Consider the following 19,920-nt stretch of genomic DNA (forward strand, 5'->3'; position numbering starts at 1 on the left):
TGCTGCAACATCATGTGCAGATTTTTGTGCTCTGTTGTTTGTCAAAGGAAAAAGTTTGTCCAAGCAGCTCAACCAATGCACATGATGCTCTGGGTTTCTTCATGGGTGGCTGGATGTTGGTTTCTGGTTGATTGTCTTCTTTGTCCTCCTTCTTCTTGCTGCTGAAAAACAAAAACAAGCGGTAATCAATCATAAGTAATTGAAACTTAAGATAGAAATAACATAATGTCAAACTCAATATTGCTTTGATTCTTTCACTTACCTACCATAGTAGAAGTAGTTAGCTTTTGTATCTCAACCTCCACAGCTTCAGTCAGTCGTGCGTAGATGTCATCAGCCTAATCAGCAGGGAGGAAGGGTAGATTCTTGAACCGAGGGTCAACAGCTGATGCCATGTACAGGGTCTCCTTTTCATTTGCATATCTTTTTTTAGCTTTTGTGCTATTGCTTCCTTAATATCCTTCACTGTATCTGAATCATCAGGACTTCAATCAGTGCCCATGACGAGCTTGGCATGAAGTGGTGCAATCAGTGAGTGTGTTGGCATGCTCTCCTCTGACATCACTAACGTGGCATCTTTCATAGGCTTCAGTGCTTTGAGGACCTCTTCTGCACATGTGATGTCTGACTCAGTCAATGTGAAGATATCCTTTTCATTTTTCCTGACCTCATTGGAAAGAAGTGATGCACAAATTGGTTGCTGTTCTAAAAACCTCTGTCATGTCATAGGAGCTATTCCAGCGTGTAACAACATCTGTAATCAGCCTGTGGTCTGGTAGCTGGAGTTGGTCCTGTTTGAGATTTAGCTGGTGACTGGCTATTGCACTGCGCCTAAAAAAAAAAGCCAGTGACATGCCTAATTCTTCCAAGCAGTCTGGCTACTGATGGTAGTTTAAGTGCTTTCTGTGAGGCTAGGTTTAGGCTGTGAGCAAAACACTGAATGTGGCTAACCTGTGCAAGTCTAGCAGCCACAGCCATATTGGCAGCATTATCTGTGACTACAACGGGATCTTTAGCAGTCAAGCCCCATTCATCAAGAGCACCACGAAGCAAACCTGCAATGTTTTAGCCAGTGTGGTTGTCATATGGCTCGCGTTTGCAGCACGTGTGAGACTAACTTCCACTCGCCTGTAATGTGATGAGCTGTTATGGTCACGTATGACTCGGTGCATCTGGAAGTCCAAGCATCACATGTCAAAGCCACTCTCCTGGCAGAACTGTTCCTCCAGCACACAACCTTCTTTACATCTTTGTACATCTTGGGTAAGGCGATGTCTGTGATGTGTTGTCGGGAGGGTATGGCGTAGCGGGGCTCCATCTCATTCACCATAATCTGAAAGCCCTCGTTCTCCCACACTAAGAGGGTGCAGGTTTTTGCAAATGAAATAGAGCACAGATTGCGTTATTCTTGTTGCACGAATCGAGCCTGGTGGAAACTTGGCAGTATTAGCTTGGTCAAGAGTCATCTGAGACGCGGGGGTAGTGGTACTAGCTGCTTGTTTTAAGTTAACCTCTATGTCGCCATGATGCCTGGCCATGTGGGCACGTAGGTTTGTCGTATTCCCGCAGTATTTGATTCTGGCATGACATATTTTGCACACTGCGGGGCTCTTGTCATACTCCTTACTCCCTGGTTTATTGTAGAATCCAAAATGAGTCAAAATGCCCACCTTATAACTCCCCGGCGCGTCCCGGATCTCTTTTTCATTGCCAGCCATGTTGATGCAGCGTTCGCTCTGCAGCAGCTACTGTGAGACTACAGACTCAGAACAAACAGGAAGGAGAACGTACGCACTCACAGGAAAACTCTCGCGGGATCTTGTTCTTTCTCAGCTGCGACTCGCAGCTGAGAAAGAACAAGATCCCACGAGAGTTGTCCTGTGAGTGCGTACGTTCTCCTTCCTGTTTGTTCTGAGTCTGTAGTCTCGCGGTAGCAGCCTGCGAGTCGGACAGAGCTGATAACAGGTACACTGCCAACTAGTGGTCAGGAGTTTAAGTGTTATAAAAAATAAAATAAAAAAGACAAATAGGACTGACTCAGTGAGTGAAATACAGTAAATGTTAATTATAATAATTTATAAAAAAAATCGATTCTCAGAATTTTAAAATCTATTCAGTATCGCGGAACAAAAAATTGCGATAATCGCACGAATCTATTTATTTTTTCTTACATCCCTACTGTTAACACATGCCACACTTGCAAATCTGCTGGCACCGTATTCAAACATTGGTGTCGTCAGCCCAGATTACTAAAAGGAATCTGTCAGTCAGGTATACAGCCAGGCTGTGAATACAAGAGTATGGGTGTGCTAGAAGTATGGATATTGCTTTCTCTCGCCGGACACCATGTGTTACGTGTAAACTGGACTTATCACACACAAACTTCAGTATAAATCACTGCTGCCACCTTGAATACGATTACTTGGGTGCATTAGATTACACTCCAACACAATAAACTAATATTTCCACTCCAAATATCTATAAAATTAACATTGGTAAGGGGAGCTTAACACTCTCCCTGGGCTAAGTTCAGTTTGGAGAAACAGAACAAATTAAAAAAAATGAAGTATCTTTTTTTACAAGTTTCTGGAAATCAGCCAGTCTGTTAAAGATCAAATATGACTAGTCTGAGACAATCACAGTGCCACAATCATCTCCTCCGTCCTCCATCTCAGGCCCATCATATTTGATCTCTTCAAGGAGCTTGGAAGCCTACTGATTCCAAATACATTTTTTGATCAACACTCCCTGCTATAGGGATTAAAATATGGCATAACCTAAATACCAGATGCTATTTAACTTTCTGCAAATAAATTTGTATGGGACGTTATGTCACCTTTTGGACACAGGTGCCCCCTGTAGCTTTTTTACCATAAAGTCCACTTGAGGTGTGAATTTGTCCTAGAGAGAGATGGAGACACACACACAGCACTTGAAATGCAGGGAGCTGAGGGGTAAGCAAATGTGTGTTGATGCTCATCAAACAGTCAAATATGGGCCACATTTAAAACTTAAGCAAAATATACAATAGTATTCACAAATAAAAACTGATAAAACATGCAGGCCTAGAATTCAGGCTTTGCATGACAGCTACCTAGGTTTATAGTCCACTTCTTGTGAGAAAAATAGTTTAACCCCTTAAAGGGTACCTCTCATCAAATAAATTTTTGATATATTTTAGATTAATGAATGTTGAATAACTTTCCAATAGCATGTCAATGAAAAATATTTATTTTGTATTTTTCCTGATCAGTCCTGTCAGCAAGCATTTCTGACTCATGCTGGAGTCCTAAACACTCAGAGCTGCCAGCCTGCTTTGTTCACAGCCAAACAGGCTGTGAACAAAGCAGGCTGGCAGCTCTGAGTGTTCTCCTTTGTGAACAAAGCAGACTGGCAGCTCGTAGTGTTTAGGACTCCATCATGAGTCTGAAATGCTTGCTGCCAGGACTGGTAGGGAGACCCCTAGTGGTCATTTCTTCAAAGTGGAAAATTAAATAGAAAGAAGCATATTTTTTAATAACATGCTATTGGAAAGTTATTCTGCATACATTAATCTATAATATATCAAAAGTTTTTTTGCTGAGAGGTACCCTTTAATGCAGAACGACTGGTATACCCGTCAGCTGCTGAAGTGCATTCGCGCAGAGCAATGGGTATACCCGTCATTCACATAATTGCAGCTGTTGCTGCATCCCGGGGGCTGAACTTTTCACCTCCGGTTGTCTCCGGCAGGTGAAAAGTTCAGCTTAACCCCCGTTGCGCTGGACGCCGCATTTATACAGCGGATAACTCAATACCTTTTGCGCATTCCGCCGTATAAAGGCGGCGTTCATTGTGCGCGCTCCCGCGGCGCTGATCGGGTTAATTGGCTAAAGTCCCAGGGTGTCCGGCAGGAGACTACTCCCGCCCGGGACTCCATTTTGGTTAACCCGATCAGCGATCGGGTGTGTAGGGGCGGCGGGGTGTGTGTGGAGGATGCGCGGCGATCCGGGTGTCCAGCAGCGGCGATCCGGAGGTCTGGCAGCGGCGATGGCGGGGGTAAGTGCCCCGCCATCGCCACACACCCGCCATCGCCGCTGCACAGAGGGAATAAGTCCTTCTTACCCGGTGGCGGTGGCGGATCCTGCAGGCTGTGGCGGGATCTGACTGGCCGGTGAGTGATGCTCCATATGTTGCAAAACTACAACTCCTGGCATGCCCAGACAGGCATTGGCTGTCTGGGCATGCTGGGAGTTGTAGTTTAGCAACATCTGGAGGACCACTGTTTGGAGACCACTGTGTAGTGGTCGCCAAACTGTGATCCTTCAGATGTTGCGCAACTACAACTCCCAGCATGCTCAGACAGCCAATGCCTGTCTGGGCATGCTGGGAGTTGTAGTTTTGCAAGATCTGGAGGATCACAGTTTGGAGACCACTACCCAGTGGTCTCCAAACAGTGGTTCTCCAGCTGTTGCAAAACTACAACTCCTAGCATGCCCAGACAGCCAATTGCTGTCTGGGCATGCTGAGATTTGTAGTTTTGCAACATCTGGAGGGCCTCAGTTTGGAGATCAGTGTGCAGTAGTCTCTAAACTGTAGCCCTCCAGATGTTGCAAAACTGCAAATCCCAGCATGCCCAAACAGCTGTCTCGGCATGCTGGGAGTTGTATTTGCGTACCTCCAGCTGTTGCATAACTACATCTCCCAGCATGACCTCTGGCAATCGGTACATGCTGGGAGTTGTAGTTTTGCAACAGCTGGAGGCACCCTGGTTGGAAAATACTGAATTAGATCACAGAACCTAACTGAAGGTTTTCCAACCAGTGTGCCTCCAGCTGTTGCAAAAGTAGTTTTGAAACAGCTGGAGGTTTGCCGCCAACCCCCCCCCCCCCCATGTGAATGTACAGGGTACATTCACACGGGCAGGTTTACAGGAAGTTTCCTACTTCAAGTTTGAGCTGCTGTAAACCAGTCAGTGTGAATGTACCCTAAAAACACTACATTAACACACAAAAAGGGGTAAAACACTACATATTCACCCCTTACACTGTCCCCCCAATAAAAATAAAAAACATATCGTACGGCAGTGTTTCCAAAACGGAGCCTCCAGCTGTTGCAAAACAACAAGTCCCAGCATTTCTGGACAGCGACTGACTGTCCAGGCATGCTGGGAGTTAAGCAACAGCTGTAGGCACCCTGTTAGGGGTATTCTATGCCAGTGGTTCCCAATGTCCACCCCTATGCAATCCCTAATTCAGTCCTCAAATGCGCATGGCGCTCTCACTTCGGAGCCCTGTCGTATTTCAAGGAAACAGTTTAGGGACACATATGGGGTATTTCCGTACTCGGGAGAAATTGCACTACAAATTGTGGGGGACTTTCTCTCCTTTTACCCCCTTATGAAAAGGAAAAGTTGGGGGCTACACCAGCTTGTTAGTGTAAAAAAAAAAAAAAATTACACTAACATACTGGTGTTGCCCCATACTTTTTTATTTTCACAAGCGTTACAAGGGAAAAAAAACAATATTTGTAACTCAATTTCTCGGAAATACCCCATATGTGGGCGTAAATGCTCTGCGGGTGCACAACATGGCTCAGGAGTGAGAGCACACTATGTAGATTTGAGGCCTAAATTGGTGATTTGCACAGGGGTGGCTGATTTTACAGTGGTTCTGACATAAACACAAAAAAAATAAATACCCACATGTGACCCCATTTTGGAAACTACACCCCTCACGGAACGTAACGAGGGATATAGTGAGCTTTAACACCCCACAGGTGTTTTACGAATTTACGTTAAATTTTGATGGGAAAATGAAGAAAAAACTTTTTTTTTTTCCACAAAAATGCTGGTTACCCTAAATTTTTCATTTTCACAAAGGAAAATAGGAAAAAAGCCCCCCAAAATTTGTAACCCCATTTCTTGAGTAAGAACATACCCCATATGTGGATGTAAAGTGCGCTGCGGGCGAACTACAATGCTCAGAAGAGAAGGAGCGCCATTGGGATTTTGGAGAGAAAATTTGTCTATAATTCAAGGCCATGTGTGTTTTAAAAAGCCCCCTTAGTGCCAGAACAATGGACCCCCCCACATGTGACCCCATTTTGGAAACTACACCCCTCACGGAATGTAGTAAGGGGTGCAGTGAGCTTTTACGCCCCACAGGTGTCTGATAGATTTTTGGAACAGTGGTCCGTGAAAATGAGAATTTTTCGTTTGCACAGCCCACTGTTCCAAGGATCTGTCAAAAGCCAGTGGGGTGTAAATGCTCACTGCACCCCTTAAGTTCTGTGGGGGGTGTAGTTTCCAAAATGGGGTCACATGTGGTGGGGTCCACTGTTCTGGCACCACAGGGGGTTGTGTAAATACACAAGGCCCCCGACTTCTATTCCAACCAAATTCTCTCTCCATAAGCTCAATGGCGCTCCTTCTCTTCTGAGCATTGTAATGCGCCAGCAGAGCACTTTGTCCAAACATGGGGTATTTCCATACTCAGAAGAAATGGGGTTACAAATTTGGGGGGGCATTTTCTCATATTACCCCTTGTCGAAATGTAAAGCATTTTAGTGAGGAAAAAAAAATTCATGTACACGTCCATCTTTAACGAAAAGTCTTCAAACACCTGTGGGGTGTTGAGGCTCACTGGACCCCTTGTTATGTTCCCTGAGGGGTGTAGTTTCCAAAATAGTATGCCATGTGGGGGTTTTCTTGCTGTTCTGGCACCATAGGGGTTTCCTAAATGTGACCTGCCCCCCATAAACCATTTCAGAAAAATTCACTCTCCAAAATCCTTTTGTCGCTCCTTCCCTTCTGAGCACTCTAGTGCACCCACAGAACACTTGACATACACATATGAGGTATTTCCTTACTCGAGAGAAATTGTTTTACAAATTTAGGAAGATTTTTCTCCTTTTACCCCTTGTAAAAATTCAAAAACTGGGTCTACAAGAACATGCGAGTGGAAAAAATGAAGCTTTTGAATTTTCTCCTTCACTTTGCTGCTATTCCTGTGAAACACTTAAAGGGTTAACACACTTACTGAATGTCATTTTTAATACATTCAGATTGGTGGATGCAGTTTATATAATGGGGTCATTTGTGGGGTATTTCTAATATGAAGACCCCTCAAATCCACTTCAAAACTGAACTGGTCCCTTAAAAATTCCAATTTGGAAAATTGCTGCTATACTTTGAAGCCCTCTGATGTCTTCCAAAAGTAACAACATGTCAACTTAATGATGCAAACACAAAGTAGAAATATTGTATATGTGAATCAAAATATAATTTATTTTGGGTCTCTTTTCCTTATAAGCAGAGAGTTTCAAAGTTAAAAAAACGCAAAATTTATTAAGAAATTATGCAAGTATCGATGAAATTTTACCATTAACATAAAGTAGAATATGTCACTGAAAAAAAATCTCTGAATCAAAATGAAAGGTAAAAGCATCCCACAGTTATTAATGCTTAAAGTGAAACTGGTCAGATTTGCAAAAAAGGCCTGCGTCCTTAAGGTGAAAATGAGCGGTGTCCTTAAAGGGTACTCCCGGTGAAAACTTTTTTTTTTTTTTTCTTTTAAATGAACTGGTGGCAGAAAGTTAAACATATTTGTAACTTCTATTAAAAAATCGTAATCCTTCCAGTACTTATTAGCTGCTGAATGCTACAGAGGAAATTCCTTTCTTTTTGGAACACTGATGACATCACAAGCACAGTGCTCTCTGCTGACATCTCTGTCCATTTTAGCAACCATGCATAGCAGATGAATGCTAAGGGCAGCATGGTGGCTCAGTGGTTTGCACTGCTGCCTTGTAGTGCTGGGGGCTTGGGTTCAAATCCCACTAAGGACAACAATAAATAAAGCATTATTATTATAACGTCAGCAGAGAGAACTGTGGTCGTGATGTCATCAGAACATTCAAAAAATAAAAATTTCCTCTGTAGTATTCAGCAGCTAATAAGTACAGTAAGGATTAAGATTTTTTTAATAGAAGTAATTTACAAATATGTTTAACTTTCTGCCACAAGTTGATTTAAAAGAAAAAGGTTTTGACCGGAGTACCCCATTAAGGGGTTAATAAAGATAACAAAGCTTCATTGTACATTTTCTTTGGAAGGCATCCAATTAGTCAGCAAGCCATAGCTTTTACAAGGTTCTAAAGGTATGTATATTGTGTTGACACCTGGGATATGTGGCTGTATTTTGCCTGTAAACAAGACTTTTTTTTTTTTTTTTTTTTTAACACTAGGTGTTGGCGGGAACTTGGTTGCTGTGCAGGCCAGCCGTATATCAACATACCTTCACATGATGGGATCGCCAGGAGATGACATCGGTCTTGTTCCTCGCAAATGCCCCAGTCCGTGTAGAACGTTCTGCAGTTCTGGTACAGTTTGTGTGTGTTTTTTTTTTTTTTTTTTTGTTAAAGCACATTTATGTTTACATTTTATGGTCTTGTCAGATTTATGGCTCCTACATGACTAGCTTCTAGGTTGACCTTGCTTAGAAGTGCTGCTCCTATGATTGCTGTGGGCAGTCTTCAGACACAAGCAGCTACTATTTACAGCCTTCATGCATTGCATAATCTGCTGTGAAAGAGTGTAGGGTCACATACCGATGTATGTCTACATTCACTGCCTAGAAATGGCAGTGTTATTTCAAACCTATGTCACTGGAAAGTTAGAGGCTAGGGATAGTAGTATAGTAGTTCTTCTAAAAGTAATGGAGAGAACCAAATCAGGAGTCAAAACTATTAGATGTAGTAACTTGATATTGGCCATTTCCTCAATAGATAAGAGTGCCATTTAATCGATGAGCTGACACTCAGGTGTGAGTTGGTGACGTTTTATTTAAAGAACAGGGATCTGTCAATCTGGTTTTTACAACAGAGTTTTGTGGAAGTGTATCATGGCTTGAACAAAGGTGATTTGAGGCCCTTAGAGTTGCTCATGCTAATTAGATTACAAAACAATCTCTAAAGAGGTCTGACTCAATCAGTCCTGTCAGATTGCATGCAAATTGAAGAAATTAAAGACCATTATTATCCTCCCTAGGAGTGGTCATGCTAGGATTTATAGTAGCCTGCAAGGTCAAAAAGATCCTCACTAATATATTACAATATGAGACTATGCATTGGGAGCTGCTGCAAGTGGATATTTTGCAATTACGACTGTGGAAAGTTATATGAAACTATTATATTGATACTGCTGTGATCTAAAAGTGCATGCAAGTGACCTAGAAGTCTTCAGGGGTGTGAAAATTTTATAAAAAAAACTACTTGTCCACGGGACTAAAATGGAGCAAAATCTACTTGTCCCTCATGACGATCCACTTGTCCGGATCAATTTTCGCTTTTACGCTCTAATTTTTTCCTCCTTGCCCTATAACAGCCATAAATACCTACTAGAAGGATACCTTTTAATTTTTCAATAACATATTCTCCGAACAAAAAAAAAAAAAAAATTATATATATATATTAATATATATAATGTATATATAATATATATAATTAATATAATATATAATTAATATAATATAATATATAATTAATATAATATATAATTAATATAATAAATATGTGTGAATCGCCAAGAATTTGGCGATTCGAATCGCGATACCGTCTAGGTGACGATACATCGCGATATATCCCAATTCTGTCTAAAAAAACAATGTCTTTTACGCTTTTATTAAAACTTTATTTATTTATTTATTTTTTGTACACTTTATTCCACTGTCTGAGGAATCTGATTCCTAAAAGACTAATAGAGTTCTATTGAACTCCATTCATCTGCGATCCATTGATAGAGCCTGGTCCAGCCAGGCTCTATCAATGACAGAGCCACGGAGAGCATACACATCTCCCTTTAGATGCTGCTGTCAGCTTTGACAGCGGCGATCTAAAGAGTTAATAGCCAGCCGCGGCGATCGCCGCATGCTGGTTATTAGCGGCGGCCCCCGGGGGCTGCAGAGTATGGAGCGGGCACGAGTCGGGAGCCCGCTCCATACACACTACAGAGCACCGCATGCTGGATATTAGCGGCGGTGATGCATCAGCGGCCCCCGGATACTGAAATCAGCCCTAGGGTTCAGTGAGGGTGTAAAATAGGGGATTGACCCTGGTTAGCGTCTTCCTATATTGTAGACCCGTGACTCTGTATTCATTTTATAGTAACTATAGGTTTTAACTGTATTCAATAAAAGGTGTTACATTTTAGCATTTTTTGGTTGGTCTTGTGATAGTAATGAGCTAAATTGGATTTGTGGTCCATATAGCAGTGATTGGGTGTGCAGTGTAATAGCCTCATTTAACCCCTTCCCTAATAAAAGTAAGAATCACCCCCCTTTTCAATAAAAAAAACTGTAAATAAAAAAACATGTGGTATCTCCACATGCGGAAATGTCCGAACTATATAAAAAAAAAAAAAAATTGTTAGTTTAATCGCATGGTCAATGGCGTACGCGCAAAAAATTCCGAAGACCAAAATAGTGTATTTTTGGTCACTTTTTATATCCTGGGAAAAAATGAATAAAAAGCGATCAAAAAGTCAGATCAATATAAAAATACCCATAAATGTCAGATCATGGTGCAAACAATGAGCCATCATACGGCTCATACGCGGAAAAAGTTATAGGGGTCAGAAGATGATAGATTTAAAATTTTCCTGCATGTAGTAACTTTTTTTTTTTTTTTTTTTCTTTGAAGTAATACAAAATCAAACCTATATAAGTAGGGTATCATTTTAACCGTATGGACCTACAGAATAAAGATAAGATGTAATTACCGAAAAATGTACTGTGTAGAAACGGAAGCCGACAAAATGGCATTTTTTTTCTTCAATTTTGCCGCACAAAGAATTTTTTCCGCTTTGCCCTAGATATTTTGGTAAAAAACCTGTTCGATCTGGGAAAGCTGCTGTGTCCTCTGGCCCTCTAGGGTCTTCCTCTTGTGGGAAGGATTGGGCTGGTATGTTGTGGAAGAAATTGGGAATCGGTCTGTCTTTGGTGGGGCACTGAGATTGTCCTTCTTGAAAATGGCAGCTGGGAAATGTGCTCCGTCTTTTCCCAGTCCTAGAAAAAAAAATGCGGTTTTAAAATCTTTGAGAGACATCTGAGCTTTATCAAATGACTAAAAAAGGAATACTTTATTTATTTCCTTGAACATGTCAAAGAGAAATCTATCCATGAGAGACTCTGGTTCCGTTGAGGCCAGGTGGATTAATTGTGGGTCAAGCTTTAGAAGTATGAACAGTTTTGCGTTCGGTAAAAATAGAAGTATTGACCCCACCAAAGATGCATAAGGCATCTAAATTAACAGGAGAACCAGAAGCACTTGCTTCCTCCGTCAAATCTAGAATTTTGGTCAATGGACCAAGAAGATCCCAAAAAAACTGTCTTGAATAATACGGAAAAACCGATGCATTTATTATTTTTTTCTCTCTCCTGATTTATTCAGGTACTTGACCAAAGAAGGGTCAGTATTCGGGGTGACAATTTTTGGTGGGTGTGTGGACATTAAGCTTGCATTTTGTTGCGGGTAGCCTTATCTAAAGGTTTTTTGAGCCAAAAATGTTAAAAATGTTGAAACATGTGGATGGGTTATCCACTCCCCAGAACGGGGATGCTTTTAACAAAATAGGGCATTCCGGCACAGTCAGTAATGAGTGTTAGGGTCCTCAGGATTTAATAACATTTCTTATCAGAGAGATCTTTGCATGCAGAGCTATCCTCTGTCAGTAATTTCCCCATCTTCAGAGGATGACTGGCCAGGGGACGTATCATAGGAGTCTGACTTATTTCTTCGAGAGAATCTTAGCCCGTACATCGTTTATCTCTTCCCAGGTAGAAGGTATAGGATGCGGTATACTAGCATCAACAAATTAGCTTTTTGTAAAAGCGACAGACCTGGTCCTTTAACTTTTTTTTTTTTTTTTTTTTTGCATTCTGGTACAAGGGAAGGAAAGTGTTGTGCTGCAGTTCTCCTTTAAGCTTAGTTATGGGATAGGCTGTGGTGTTATGCTTAACACCTTAATCAATTAATAGATCTAGATCTTTGTAATGTTTATTGGTTAACTTGGAATTAAACACCGTGCCATGTCACAACAGGAGGTTATAAAGCTTTCAGGATTGCAGGGGTAAAGGGAGATATAGCACCTAAGTTTAAATAGGTGTAGTTCATTCAATAAAGTAATTGGATTTTAATTTAGTTTCATGGACCATTACAAATCTGTATATGTGGACTGTCTCAGGGTAGCCTTTTGGTTTAGTTAAATGGGCACCGTCGGATACAAAAACTTATGTTCTTCATCTTGGCAAAACACTATTTTCTTATGAATTCTATTAGAAAGGTTAATATTTCTTTATTTTATTTTTTTTGTATTGAAATCATGGCTTTGTCCAAGCTGAAGCACAGGCATGGACAAAGCCCAGTAAGTGAGGGTGGACTAGCACTCCTCTTTTGCTCTCTCCTGACCTAGCAGACAGGACTCCTGTTTTTAAAGAAGCCAGAGGAGGTCGGGAATGCATAAAGCAGCTGAAGCGGGAAACTTATGCAATTTGGGGAAACTCCCGTTGAGTTTAATGGGAGTTGTGAGAACCGCATAGCCCTTTGAGCTACTCGGAGAAGCCGAATTGAGGAGTTGAGACAACCCCTTTTTAACCCTCCATATACTGGTCTTCACTAGGATAAATGAGATCTACAGTATGTAAAATAGGACTTTGCTCAGGGTCCTGGTCACTTGGATAGGACAGCGAAAATCCCCTTGAATGCAGTTTTCACTTTTCTTTTGTCCTTTCCCCCCCAGATGTGAACTCTCGTTCAGCTCGTGTGTTATTCTTACTAGTGGTGCCAGGCCACTTGGTTTTCTTGTACATAATAAACTCTATGAAGGGTGGACACACAACAATGACACTGATTTTCATGATCTTCTACATGACAGCGGCATTGCTTCAGGTAAGTTTATTTTAAATTATTTTATTTTATTCCCAAATCCAAAATTGTAATGACATTAAAGTTTGGGCATGCTGCGAGAAATTGTTCTTATTCCTAACATAATGAAAGGTAAGTAAATTATATAGATAAGGTACGGGTATCTAAACCCCTTTTTAATAATTGCTTCCGGTCACTAGGATATCAAAATTTGAGGGAAGTGAATAAAATATACCTTTTAATTAGATAAATATTAAAATGGATCAAACATATATTTGTGAGTAATAGTGGACAGTTCTGATCCACTCAAGTACACATACCAATAACTGACTGTTAAATACAGTGCCTGTTAACTATCAAGGTGGTAACCACATATCCCAAACAAACCCGACGCGTTTCCATCCCCCTTGTGGGGGGGGGGGGGGGGGGGGGGACTTCCTCAGTGGTTAAAGGAATACACATATGTGTGTGAGACTGTCTCCAACAGCTGAAAAAACACAGAGCCAGGGGCTGTTGATACTACAAAGCCTCTGCTATAAACAGTAATGTGCACAAGAAGAACCCAAGCTGACACCCTTTTGTTCTATACATCATGCTATATAATGGGCCTCCATTATGACCCTTATATACTGAAAAGGCACTCCTACAACTAATTGTGACACCAAGAAACTAACTACTGGAGTGAAATGGCCTTAAAAAAACACAATCTTTATTTCAAAAATACATAAAACATACTACATTAAGGACGAGATAAATCAAAGAACAATACCTGGACTGCTGCCAGGGCACTAAAGTGTTATATTTTGTAGCCAACAGCACTATTACAAAAATTAGCCATACTGGATCACCTCACTCGGGAACCTTATACAGATCAGAGGGCGACTAACATGTAGTCAGTATTAAGACTCTAAAGTGCAATATACATACTAACAAACAATGGAGAGTCCCGCTGCAAAAAAATCTACCACTGCTGTGAGTAACCAGCTTGTAAACTTGTGGAAAAAGTGACCAGTGCAGTAAACAAGATATTCTAATAGTAAAGTGCTGTATGCTTACCCATATTGTGTCAGCGTGCCCTGGCTCCCCAATGCCGTTTCTTTCCCTACTTTCTCAAGGGGCTGCTGTCTTTTTGTTTGTATCATGGGGTTTTTATATCCTGACAACCGGAAATTAAAGTCATGTGGTTGCGGCTTTACAGCGCAGACGCAGAGTCGAGCCCCGCTCTACTCTGCCCCACTTCCGTCACCCGGATCAGAGAGCGCAGGCCCAGGCTGACACTGAGCATGCGCCGTCCAAGCGGCCGGGGCAGGACCTCAGGAACCGGGTGCGCACCAGGTTTGAACGAGACGGCTAACTGTCCAGAGAGATCAAAGGATCCGTTCGGACAGTCCAGCTGTTCTTTCTACTGGGGCGCTTTCACAAATGTGCCATTCCTGTTTTAGCAGAGGCTGTGTAGTATCAACAGCCCTCTGTCTTTTCAGGTGTTGGAGACACCCCACCCCCCCACAAGAAGGGGGATGGAAATGCGTCGGGTTTGTTTTGGATATGTGGTTAACACACCTTGTTAGTTAACAGGCACTGTATTTAACAGTCAGTTATTGGTATGTGTATTTGAGTGGAACAGCACTGTCCACTATTGCTCACAAATATGTTTGATCCATTTTAAAATTTGTTATTAAAAGGTATATTCTATTCACTTCCCTCAAATTTTGATAATGAAAGGTAACACAACCTCTGTAGGGGTACAATCTTAATATACCCAGGTTTAAATGCACTATGATTGTTCACTTGCTTAATTTAGAATAGTGGAAATTAACATTCTGTGTTGGCAAAAATGTAAGGCTAGGTTCACACTATAGAATTTCCTCCTGCAATTCAATTGTAGGCGGAAATTCTGCTTACTAAAACGTATAGTATAGTGAATGGGTTTCTGTTCACAAATTTACACTTTAGAATTTGTGAAAGGAAAATCCTTTTGAAAATTTCCACCTGAAGAATGGCGTTGCTCATCCTTCAGGTGGAAATACTCGAACACACTGCAGTCTATTGGAGACTGCAATGTCCGCGTGGTCCTAGTGCCGACTGGTTGATTCAGTTGGCGCTGGCCACACTCGGAATCTCCAGGCGAAAATTTTCTGCCCGGAGATTCCGCAGTGTGAACCTAGCCTTAATCGTTCATGTTGGGGTTATAACATTGATATAAAACATGCTGCCAGGAGAATGGACAAAATGTTCACAATCTGTTCAACTCCTAGAACCTTGTGGGAAAAGATTCAGTATAACCCAAGCATAAAAAAGAGCAGAGGAGTCCATTGGGTGGTCATTTAACAGCCTTCCTTGTAGGATTGTACATAAAGAGCCATCCACTGCATTCTTAAGCAAAATAAAAAATTCTGGCAGCAGTTATTTAACAGAACAAGAAAAACAATCCACACTGTGTGCTATGCACATGTGGAAAATGGCAATGTTAGTCGTAATAAAATGGTGATCCCACAGTTAAATGTATGGTGGCGAACAGTGGATTTTATGACTCGTAATGAGCCACCTCTGAGGAAGACAACTAGGGCTGCCATACAGTGTTAAGATAGACAATAGTATCTTATCGTATTGCTGCTATCTTCCCAAAACTTGCTAGTAAATACACAATACAAATCCTAATCTGTTACCTTAACACAAATGTTTGACCTCTCTATTCTTATAGTATCTTGATAGTCCCCATTTTGGGGTTTTGTTGCAGTTTGCAGTTATTTTGCAGTGCACTTTTGTGTATAACATGAATTATTGTAGTGTTTCCCCACAATGTTTTTTAGTAGGGGTACACTGATATATTGGCTGCCAAAAATTGCCTTTTCGGCCGAGGGAATTTTCAGCTGATTCATTTTGGTGGGCGTGGCTTAACACCTTCCTGACATATGACATACATGTACGTCATGGGTCGGGTAAGCGGACATGACTCAGGTCCGGTCTGCGTCGTAAACGGGAGATGCCTGCTACTATCAGAAACTGACATCTGCCTGTAATGACTGACATCGGAGATCGCTCCGATGTCAATCATTTAACCGGTTAATGACCATACCTGGCAGCCCCCTGCTAATTCTTGTGGCTGGGGGCTGCCGCTAATGCAGACATGCGCCGATCGCCGCGGGCAGCTATTAACCCTTTAGATCGCCGCTGTCAAAGCTGACACCGGTGTCTAAAGGGACATGTAAATGCTCCCTGGTGGTCCAGTGGGGTGGATTGCCCCCGCAGGGTGATTGCCCCCGCAGGGTGATTGCGGGGAAGGTGAAACACTGTGGAGGCAGCTGGAGGGCTTGCCTATGCATCACTGTCGGTGTCCGTGGCTCTTCATTTGATTGAGCCTGGCTGGAGCAGGCTCAACCAAATGAGCACAGATCACACAGATCGATGGAGTTCTGTGGAATTGCAATGATCTGTATGAGGAATCTAATGATTCCTCCTAAAAAGTGTAAGTGGACTAATAAAGTGTATAATAACAAAATTTAAGGTTAAAAAAAACATTAACCCCTTCCATATCAAGTTTTAATCACCCATCCATATAAAAAACAAACATTTGTTATTGCTGCAAGCAGGATTGTCCCAACTATTAAATTTAGTTTCTGATCCTTAAAGGCAAAAAATTCCAAACCCAAAAATTGCTGATTTTGGTCACAGCACACTTCAAAAAACGTAATTAAAATGTAACAAAAACCTATATTTAAAAATATTGCGGCCCAAAAATGAAAAAGCACAGCCTAAATTTTTGGTTTCAGTCCAAAATTTCCCTTTCTGTTCATCCCTAGTTTTTAGGTGGGGGATGATTTTGTGTTGGATCTAATGTATTCATCTAATAAAATTGATATTGCTTGATTTTGTATTGTGTATTTACTAGCAAGGTTGTGTAGGCTAATGATTTCTTGCTATTTATTAATTTTGGCTTAGATCCGTTCAGTATTGAGTAGTTCAAATGACAAATTACATTGTAAGTCTTCAGAAATGACCTTTTGTGATTAAATGGGATGATCAGCAGGCAGTACAAAGTGAGCATACTAAAGAGAGAGACTCTAACTAGAGATGAGCGAATTTACAGTAAATTCAATTCATCACAAACTTCTCGGCTCGGCAGTTGATGACTTATCCTGCATAAATTAGTTCAGCTTTCAGGTGCTCCGGTGGGCTGGAAAAGGTGGATACAGTCCTAGGAAAGAGTCTCCTAGGACTGTGTCCACCTTTTCCATCCCATGGGAGCACCTGAAAACTGAACTAAATTATGCAGAAACTGCCGAGCCGAGAAGTTCGTGATGAATCGAATTTACTGTAAATTCGCTCATCTCTAACCCTAACCTTAGAGGTGAATAGGAAGCACAGTGTTAAAAAAGCTCAATCCGTGAAGTAGACAATAGGCCAGTTTAAAAAAGAAAAAAAAAAGAAAAAAAAATCCTGATGGATGTGATTGAGGCAGGAGTATGGAAAGTCCTGCAGAATAAGTTTCTGAAATAATAAATTTAACAAATCAGGTAGTCTATGTAATTTAGTAGAGATCCACCGTGAATTTTTAGAAGTACTACACCCCAAAGGAAAGGCAGGGTTACCAAAAATAGACATAACTGGACAAGTGATCGTAGGCTTAGATTGAAATGTACAAACCACTGCTTCCAAGGACCCTGCTTTGATGTTTGTCTTGATGTTTGGGAAAAGAATTGGAAGTCAAATGCAATTCTAAACGGAACATTGGAATGATGTTTCCTATAATCAGGTGATGCGCTCTTGTAATGTTCAAGAAATAAGTTACCCACTGAAGACCGAGACAATAAATGACACGTGAGAATCAAAACTCCAAATAAGTGCACTACTAAGACAAGAAAACCTGTAAAAAATCTACAACTAGGAGTTCATGAAAGTATGAAGAGGGGAAAAAACTTCCAGCGTTAAATGGCCCCAAACTAACCCTGGTCACCATAGTAGGGAACATAAAAGCCCATACTGTCGTAACCTCGCTCCTATACAATAAGCCACAAATAGCATAGTAATCAGTAGGGTTAATGATTTATAAAGAAAACTAAAGATCAAGACAGGAAAAAAGAGCATAACTCGAATACTAAGAAATGAACTCCTTTAACTGAAATTAATATCCAAGACATCTCATTGATCCTGATGGGACCAAATGTCAGAAGAAAAAGGTTACTGATGGATGATCTATTTTTCTTGAAAGTCAAGACAGTAGACTATGAAAAAGAGTGCACTTAAATCCTCTGAGGCATAGTAATGGATGCGCCTGTAAGCGCTGGTAAGCTTGAAAGGAAAAGCTTTGCAACAGATAAGCTGTGGAAGTTGCAGTTTAATAGAGGGAGCTAGAGCAGGATCCCATTGTATGGCTTCCACACGAAGAATCTCCTCCACAGAGATTCTCCTGGTGTTTAAAGGGGTATTCCAGGAAAACTTTTTATTTAATATATAGATAGTCGTGCCGTAACTCAATTATGAATTATGGTCAAAAAAATATTTATGAAAAATTAAAAATTGTGAAAACTATTAAATATCTAAATTATGACCTGCTGAATTGTAGACAAACCCAATCAATACAATTCACATCTGATTCCGACTATTTGATCAGATATCAACAAGTTCTTTTTATGACTGGATGACATTAACGCTTAAGGATGTAGTTTTGCAATATACAATAATACACAGGTATTATAAAGTATGCAGATTTATTGGTTATAAACGTAAATGAGTTATAAACACAGTGATATATGCAAATGAATATCAATTAGATATTAGTAAACATTACAAGCTTGTTAATTGACTAGATATAGTAGAACAATACATGTGAGCAGTAAGTAACTTGTTACAATAAAACATATGTAACCTTTTTCTTATATGATATGCTAAGCTTATCACTCTGTCCAGAGGAACCTCATGATATTAAGATGGACAATATCTAATTATAGACATATCAATATGGAATGCTAAATACAATCCCCGCCCCTTCTAACCAACTACAAATCAAATGACTCCAAGAATGGGCAAATCCATAAGGATCTAAACATGGAAGAACTAAAATATACTTCCACCCCATTCTGGACTATTTTCTATACATGATCATGGTAAGACATTAAGACAAATGGCAGAGTTTTATGATCTCGCTAGACTACATTGGTCCCTCAACATACGATGGTAATTCGTTCCAAACGACCCATCGTTTGTCGAATCCATCGTATGTTGAGGGATCCGTGCAATGTAAAGTATAGGAAACTGTACTCACCTTTCCCCGCCGCTCCGCACCAGGTCCTCACCGCTCCCGCTGCTGTTCCAGGGGCTCCCGATGCTGTCCCGCTGCTCCGGTGTCTTCTTCGCGATCCTCCGGTGTCTTGCGCATCTTCTGCAGGGTCCGGGCCTCGCTTTCAGGTGACGTTATTACGCTGCTGCGCCGGCGCGGCGTGCGTAGTGACGTAATAACGACGCCGGAAAGCAAGGCCCGGACCCTGGAGAAGATGCGCAAGACACCAGAGGATCGCGAAGTGGACCCGGAGCAGCAGGAATAGGTGAGCGATCCTGCCAGGGATGCTTAAACTGCTATCCGACAGCAGCTTAAGCATTTTGCGGTGTCGGATAGCAGTTAATGCGATGGCCCCGACATATAAAAGCATCGTATGTTGATGCTGACATCGACATGCGATGGCCTCTGAGAGGCCATCGTATGTCGATTTTATCATATGTCGGGGCCATCGTAGGTCGGGGGGTTACTGTATATTTTTAGGAGGAAGAACTTTAAACAAGTTTCCTGTGTGGGAAATATACTTATAACACTTAGTTTGGGGAGTAGGAATTCTATCAATATGTATAAGCAATTATTTAATGCTTTGATAGATTGAGTCCTGATTCTTCTGCAGGTAGAATGAAGTCTCACAATATCCTGAAACTATATAATCTCAATCTGGAGTTATTTTATTTATTTGCCAATCTAAATGGTATAATGAATCCGTAGAAATAAATTCACATCTGCACTCGCCTGTATAAAAC

The 19,920-nt window shown here is 41.2% G+C and overlaps 1 protein-coding gene across 3 annotated transcripts in view; it reads left to right on the forward strand.

Annotated features, from left to right (window-relative positions):
* SLC41A1 (solute carrier family 41 member 1) overlaps positions 1 to 19,920 on the forward strand; it is a 62,497-nt gene that overhangs the window by 35,118 nt on the left and 7,459 nt on the right. For all 3 annotated transcript variants that reach the window (XM_056558026.1, XM_056558028.1, XM_056558027.1), the window contains 2 exons: positions 8,227 to 8,361; positions 12,776 to 12,924. In XM_056558026.1, coding sequence (XP_056414001.1) covers positions 8,227 to 8,361; positions 12,776 to 12,924 — 284 coding nt within the window. The remainder of the gene's footprint in view (positions 1 to 8,226; positions 8,362 to 12,775; positions 12,925 to 19,920) is intronic.

Source organism: Hyla sarda, chromosome 2 (assembly GCF_029499605.1).
Source record: "Hyla sarda isolate aHylSar1 chromosome 2, aHylSar1.hap1, whole genome shotgun sequence".
Classification (NCBI taxonomy): Eukaryota; Metazoa; Chordata; class Amphibia; order Anura; family Hylidae; genus Hyla; species Hyla sarda.